The sequence below is a fragment of the Orycteropus afer genome, unplaced genomic scaffold (assembly GCF_000298275.1).
Source record: "Orycteropus afer afer isolate SDZICR_OR568_19922 unplaced genomic scaffold, OryAfe1.0 scaffold00435, whole genome shotgun sequence".
Lineage (NCBI taxonomy): Eukaryota > Metazoa > Chordata > Mammalia > Tubulidentata > Orycteropodidae > Orycteropus > Orycteropus afer.
Window position 1 is genome coordinate 2118420 of NW_006922022.1, and position 7872 is coordinate 2126291.

General features: G+C 37.9%; 1 protein-coding gene across 1 annotated transcript in view; it reads right to left on the reverse strand.

Moving 5' to 3' along the window:
* CCDC171 (coiled-coil domain containing 171) overlaps window positions 1–7872 on the reverse strand; it is a 466256-nt gene that overhangs the window by 433761 nt on the left and 24623 nt on the right. The window contains exons 4-5 of the mRNA XM_007954161.2: window positions 5587–5777; window positions 3228–3359 (exon numbers count right to left, since the gene is read on the reverse strand). Coding sequence (XP_007952352.1) covers window positions 3228–3359; window positions 5587–5777 — 323 coding nt within the window. The remainder of the gene's footprint in view (window positions 1–3227; window positions 3360–5586; window positions 5778–7872) is intronic.

Here is a 7872-nt window from a genome sequence, read left to right on the forward strand (position 1 = left end):
AGCCACACTAAGTAATTTACTACACCGCAGTGTCCATCAACTGAGGAATGGATAACCAACATATGGTACATACACACAATGGAATACTATGCAACACTAAAGAATAATGTAGAATCTGCAAGACACTGCATAATGTGAATGAACTTGGAGGACATTATGCTGAGTGAAGTAAGTCAATCACAGAAGGACAAATATTGTATCAGTCCGTTATTGTAAAAGTCAAGGAACAGTTTATATATGGAAGGAAATTTTCTCTGTTGGTTACCAGGGGTGGGAGGGGAGGGAAGGGAACACTGTTAGATAGGTAGATGTAAGTATTGATTTGGGTGAAGAGAAGGACAATGTACCAAATGTGAGTGATCAACATGGTGGCACTGAGGAAGAGGAAGACAAAGAGAGGTACATGGGAGGTGCAGACAACAAAGATGAACCCTTTTGCACATACAGTACTGCATTGTCTGTGAAAGCAAACATAGGTATATGGGTGGATAGATGGGTGGGCAGGCTGAACTATTAGGTATGTCTATGCAGCAGGGAGTATACCCAAGATTATGTATAGGGTTGGGAGAAATGGTTCTACAATTGTATTTGAATGTTTTGTAAGAATTCCCAGGGGTATAGTAGAGCTAACAAGGGACAAGGTTGTAGTCACTTCTTTGTCACAGCCAGCTACCCAGAGGGAGTGAGTAGTTCAACCTGTGGGCTCGGGACCATAGTCTCAGGGGACATCAAGCTCAATTGGCATAACATACTACACAAAACATTGTTCCACCTCCTACTTTGGTGAGTAGCAACTGGGATCTTAAAAGCTTGCAAGCAGCCATCTAGATGCAACAATGGGTCTCTCCTCGTCCAGAGCAAACAAGAATGAAGAAAACCAAAATCCATGGAAAGAATTAGTCCTAGCGACTGGTACACCATCCGATCTGCAGCCTATACAACTATGAGACTAGAAGAACTAGATGGTGCCTAGCTACCACTGTCAACCACTTGGAAGTGGATCTATGTAGGAGATCCTGGATAGAGAGGGAGAACAATGTGGAACAACATTCAAAATCATTTGGAAAAAAAAGGGGGGGAGGCGGACCAGGTTTGCTAGTCTGATAGAGCCTGGTGGAACCACTGAGACTATGGACCCTAGCTGCCCTTCAGGTCTGGAATTGAACCCACATCTGTGACTTACAGCCAAACAAAAGACAGGCATATGAATTGAACATGTACCTGCGGTAGACACACTCCTTGGAGAGAACAATCATGGGAGAAAGAGGGGCTGTTTATGCACAGGGAGACAGCTCAGGGGGCAGGAGTACATGGAGGGATGGACACAAGGAAGAGGTAACTACCAGGAGAAAGTGGGAGGGGAGCTGTTGCAATGGGGTAAATTGTAGTCAGTGTCATGAGACAATGTGTGTAAAACACTGTATGGAAAGTGAATTCGCTCTGTAAACTTTCACCCAAATCACAATTTTTTAAAAACTATTTATTTATTTATTTATTTATTTAAATAAAAAACATCATGAGGTCTTAAGAGAAAAAGAGATGTTAAGTAACCATGGATGGCTCAGTTAGCAGTCGGCTGCTAACTGAATGGTTAGTGGTTGGAATCCACCCAGTGGATACTTGGTAGAAAAGACTTAGTGATCTTCTCCCGTGAAGATTATAGCCAAAATGACCATACAGGGCAGCTCTACTCTGTCACATGGGATTACTAAGAGTCAAAATTAACTCCACAGCACCTAACAATTGTCTTTCCCAGATTTTTCAGGAGTGTGGGAAGATGAGCACTGCACAAAGACTACAGGTTTGGGAAAAGCTGTGGTTTTCTTCTTATTCTGAAGATGTACATATGTCAACAAATAAAGCATTTCCACAAGTCACTGCCACCTTTCACTCTTAAAGAAATAAGACATTTCCTATTCTATATTTTTGGCCAGCTTATATCTTGCAAAGTTGAGTTCCTAACACAAAGTTACTACAAAAATTGATTAAAGGTGGGATTTTATTTTTTCATTTTTGTGAAAATATATGTCTTTCTTTGACATCTATAGAAGACTTTCAATTTATTATTTTGTATTTAAAAAAAAAGAGTTCTTGGCCCTTAAACACCCTTCAAGCCTGCAAATGCACTCATCCTTGCAGCTCAACTTTCAGGCCTATAAATTGAACAATACCACCAAGGAGGTACTCACTCTTTAGGACAATTAACGACATAAGATCAAAAAAGTAGCATTTGCCCAGGATAAAGCTAAAAAGGGAGGAAGGGACAGGAAAGAAGGACAAAGGGAAATGGTAAACACAAAGAGGAAGCGAGAAGAGTTTTATTACATTGTGAGGATCGCAATGAATATCACAAAATGTGTATAAACTACTGAACAGAAAACCAATCTACTCTGTAAATTTTCACCCAAATTACAATTTTAAAAAAATAAATTTTTTAAAAGATCTATATAAGACATATTGTATGACTTATCACAATATAAGTTAATGGGAGAAGAAATTAAAATTTATTTGAAATTTTAAATTTGTTGGTTATTTTTCTTAAAAGGGATTGTTTGTAAATATCCTTTAAAATACACAATAACATAATTAACTATCTGAATTTCTACTGTGTCTCTTTCAAAATAATTTACATATAATCAAAGTACACTGGAGTCAGAATCCAGGGACCTATAGTCTTTTTCAACATTAATCACTCAATAGTCTGTAATCTGAATATGTCAATAACTTCTGTGTGATGACTGATTTTCAAACTAGACCCTCTGAAGCCTTAGGAGTTCTGTTAATATGCTTGGGAGAGGGGTTAGAGAATGATTAAGAATTTGTACCTCCCCTTAAAAAGAGTTTAAAAATCACTGTACTACATGATTTACAAGAATCCTTTAATATCCCAAATCCTATTTTTCCATTTTTCTACCCTATTAAAGACAGTTATTAGTCCCATATTCTAAACTGGAAAAATAAAATAGCAAATGTATACATGCCTCTTCAAAATCATATAACATATAATGTAGGCACAGGAAGCCCCCCAACTCTCACAAAATACTATCTGTTGGTAACAGCTGCGCAGCTGGTCAGGTGACAATAGATGAAACATGATTACGAGACATCAAAAGCTCGGAATCATTTTCCCCTGGAGTGAGCTAGACAATTACCCATTAAGGTCGTTTTTCATATCATTAGCATTAAAAAGACATATTTAAGAAACTGAATTATTATTTTTAAAATACCTGTACTATAAATTGTAACTCTCTTCTTTCTGCTTCCCATTGTTCTGCTTGTAATCTAAACTCCTCCAGTGCTGTCTCCCTGATCTGAGCCTCCATCTCATTCTTCTCCTGCTGATGGTTTTCCAGTGCTTCCTTTGTATAAATAAAATCTTGCTTTACTATTAGATCAATAAAGGTTTATCTTCTTCCTTCATCTCCAGTTTAAATATAAAAAGAGCCTTTCCGTACCTACAGACTGTTAATTTATAATTAACAGTATAACCCATTATAATTTATAATTAACAGTATAACCCATTATAATTTATGTTCAAATAATGAATAAAACCATTATATTTTGATCATCAGAATGTAGATCTAACTAAGAAGCTATGGTTACCAGTTTAATTTAAACAACATAATATATATGAGGCACATATTTTTGACCCAATTTTTCTGAAAAATTTGTTTAATTTCAGAGGTTTGAACAAAATGCACTATATGATAAAGAGAAAAAAACTAGATTCCAGTTAATATGGCAACACACTGTTTGAACTATCCTTTAATCTATATATAATTCTGAGAAAGAACAACATATTTCCAAAAGGAGAGACGGAAGAATTGTTTGTAACAAATCAGGATAAGGAAACTCTAGCATGTTAAAATTTTGGGGGGAGGTTATTTTTAAGTTTGGAACATAACTACTTTCTAGTTCTACAGATAGACAATATTTGCAAAAAAGATTTTTACTTTTGTGTATTCTTAATCATACTACATTTATAAGATCAAATTTGGTTCAAAATCTTAAAAATATAAAATGCAGGTATCCTGAGAAACCCAATTTTCTAACCTATATGGTTTTAAATTAAATCCCTGCTAACATCAGGAGAAAAATTCTGTGGTTTATACAAAAGAGAAAAAAGCCTCCCACGTCCACATAACAGAATAGATCTTCATAATAAAGACTGTCCTCATAACTTTTATTAAGGGACAATATGAGCTTTCCCCCAAGGGCTAAATAGTGACTCTAATTCAATCACAGGAGTCCCTAGGTGGCATAAACAGTTAAGCATATGACTATTAGCTGAAAGGTTGGCAGTTCAAACCCATCTGAGATAGCTCAGAAGACAGGCCTGGCAATCTGCTTCCAAAGGGTCACAGCTTTGAAAACCCTATGGAACAGTTCTACTCTACATACATGGGCTGCCATGAGTAGGAATCAACTTGATGGCAACTAACAACAACAATTCAACCCCAAGTTCCTCAAAGGTCTCTATGCAGATCAGAGAAAAAGCCACTAGCCTAAAATCAAAGCAGAGATTTCCTAAACAACTAATCCAGATATATCAAGATCTTCTTTGTATCTCGAGGGATAAACTGATTGATTGAAAGGAATACTGTTATCATCATGCTCCTTCTCCCATAGAGCTGAGACATTCCATATGAGGAAAGCATACAGGGCTCTCCACACGTCCACCTAAACTTTGCCCATTCACTTATATATGCCAGGCACTGTTTCAGGGTCTGGGAATACATCAGTAAACAAAAGGGAGAAACTATAAATAGTAACCTGCAGAAAATGAAAAGTAGGGAACCCTTGTGCCAAAATGCTTTTACAAAATTTTTTTTTAAGAAAAGATGTATTACCAGTAATCTGAAATGCTATTTACACCATTAGTAAATTTATAGCATTATTATCAATTTTTTTTTTTTAATTTAAACTGGTACTTTAAAAAAATGGCAAATATACACAATTCAAAATCTTTCTTCTTAAGGGGCTGGTAAAAGAAATCTTAAGCCATATTTTTACTTTGGGGAGGAAGAAGGGAAAAAAAGGGGGGTTAAATAACTCAGAATAATTTTAATAAATGTTCATTAAACATTTTATACATCATGTATCTATAGAATGTGCTCTATAGAGATAAAAGTTTATATCAGATGTAAAAGGTACTTCTGTATATTTATTGTATATTCACACCAAAATCTATGAACCACACATATATATAAAATTCTAAATTTTCATCCTGTTAGACCAAAAGAACTGTAGGTTTTGATGTTCTTACAATAGGCCCGTATAAGGTCTGTTTTCCCATTTTTAACTCAAACTGTTTTTCACAAAAGAAACTATATATATCAGCATTTAGCTAATACATATTGCAAAAGAGACCAGAAAGGACACCCCCCTAAGAAGGAGAGAGGAAGGAAAGGAGGAAAAAAAGGAAGGAAGAAGAGAGAAGGAGAGAAAAAGAGTAAGAGATAAAGAACAAAAATCAAATTTTATTGCTGATAGCTATTTTCCTTTCCAAGAATAACTTCAAATAATTTGCAATCCATCTCAATGAATATCATGCATAGCAAAATTCCTTTGTAAAGACTACTTTACCTGTAGCATTTTCTCTAGTCTGCTTTTTTCTTTCATAAGTAAATCATATTCTTTATAGCAATTTTGAATTACATGGTCTCTTTCCTCTAAATCACGCTCAAATCTTCTGCATTCTTCTTTCCATTTCTGCTGGGAAGTCTGAAATGCTTTTTCCATCTCATCTACCTTTACTTGAAGTTCTGAATTCTGAGCTATTAAAAATAACAGAATAATAGTATAGTTATAACCATGAGTTAAGTCACTAGAAGTCTGAAAACAAAGGTACTGGAGCTGATTTCATTATTTACAGGTGATTTTAGGGCAAAATTTAACTTTTCATACCAGTAAACTGAAAAACTCACTATCACTATAATCTATTCTATTCTATATTTTCTCAATCAATTCTTGTATTACACACAAAGGTGGCTTTGCTGTTCAATGATGTGAATACTTCTGAAGAGTTTTTCAAGTTCTGCAGTGAATTGCTTGATGTGGCCCTTCTAGCCATTGTCCTCCATTCTGTGATGTTTTGTAAATCCTATTATCCATACCTGTTTGGGGTGGTGTGGTAGCGGTCAAGTATCAACTTGGCTGGGCAGCTGGTAGCAGTCGTAGTAGTCGTTACCCATAATGACTGGCAATAGACACTGTGATGGATTTAGGTTATTTCTGTTGGGGTGACACAGGTGGAATGTATCTTGAGTCCTGCCTTGCTAGAGGATATAATTAAAATCACCACCCTTAGCTTCCTTGGGGGTATACCTACGAATCTCCTGGAAAGATTCGCTCTCCTCTTTGCTCTGGTTTTGTGTCTTGGCTCATCCTCATCTCACCCCTGGATTTGGGACAGCAGCCATCATCTGATCTGCTGATTGAGGTTCATCAAACCCCGAGAATTGGGAGGATCCTCCAGACCCACTCACGGACCTGGAACTCGCCAGCTTGCCAGCCTCCACCACTATTACGTGACACGAATCCTTGGGTGTCTGAGTTCTGTGAGGTGTTACAGCAAAATACAGAACCCCAAGACTGGGGAAATTACTGGTAGAAGGAGGAGAAGGAGGAGGAGTTAATGTCTAAAATGATGGAGTGGTACAGTAGTTTGGACATTTGGGACATCTTTAACCTTCACCTCATGGGGACCGGCCTTGTGCTGATCTTCCTGAGAGAAATTGTTCAAGCAATTGGTGTCAGAATGATGGGATTCGCTGCAACAGGCCAGACTCACTGGAATATGTGGTTTTGGGAGAAAGGAGATAAACGGGAAAGTAAGAAACCTTTGGCTTCTGGATGGGATAAAAGAAACCCATGGATTGAAGCAGCTCTTTTGTTGAGATCCATTACCAAAGGCAAAAGCTATTCCTGGGATTTAGGAGAGGTGGCTCTCATCCTGAGGAATTGGCTAGTTGCATGTATATGGAAATACAGAATGATGAGGAAAACGCGAGACTTAACGATTCCTTGGTTGCTGTTATCGGCGATAGCTGTAATGGCAGGGAAAAAGAACAGAGAGCCGGGTTGTAGCACTGAATCAAGCTCAGATCCAGTCCAATTAGAGCTATGAGCTATGACCCCTAGTTTCAGGGCCTACCCAGAAAGGAAAACTTGTGTCAGAACAATAGGCAGTGCCAGTATGACCACTGATCACCAAAATGGTAGTCCGGGAAATGAACAGGCAAAGCCAAGAAACTACTGAAAGCAGAGGGTATAGTTTGAAAGAGCTGCTTCAATTTGTAGACTGGTATCGTCAGCTTCCTGAGGAACCTTTACTAAAATGGATTGTGAGAGTGACTAATTTAGGGGCGGCATCTTTATTTTTGAATACTGCCGAGTGGAAGAGTTTGTTTGGATTGATGCAAGACCCACAACTCACTATGGAACAGGCACAAATGTTGATCCAAGATCCATTTACAGCGCAGGTTAACCCAGAGGGGGAAGCTAGTCTGTTGGAATGGATAAAATTTGCAGTCAGGTTTGTGTATCCTGAGAAGGGAAACTGCCCCTCTCCCCCTCTAAATACCCCCTGGAACACTCCAGAGGAAGCAGCTGATGTGCTGCTTATGCAAGTCATGCTGGAATGGCTTTATGGTGATCGGGATATTCACCATGAAAATGCCCCTTACGCAGGTCATGGCAGATATGGTGATCAGGGGAGCCCCTTCTACATGGGCACCCCATGTAACTCTGCTGTTGCAAAACAAAGCAACAATTCGAGAAGCCATGTCAGGTCTATTAGCACAACTTCCCCGCATGGGTTTTACAAATGCAAGAACCATACAAGTGATTAACAGGAGAATGGAAAGGGGC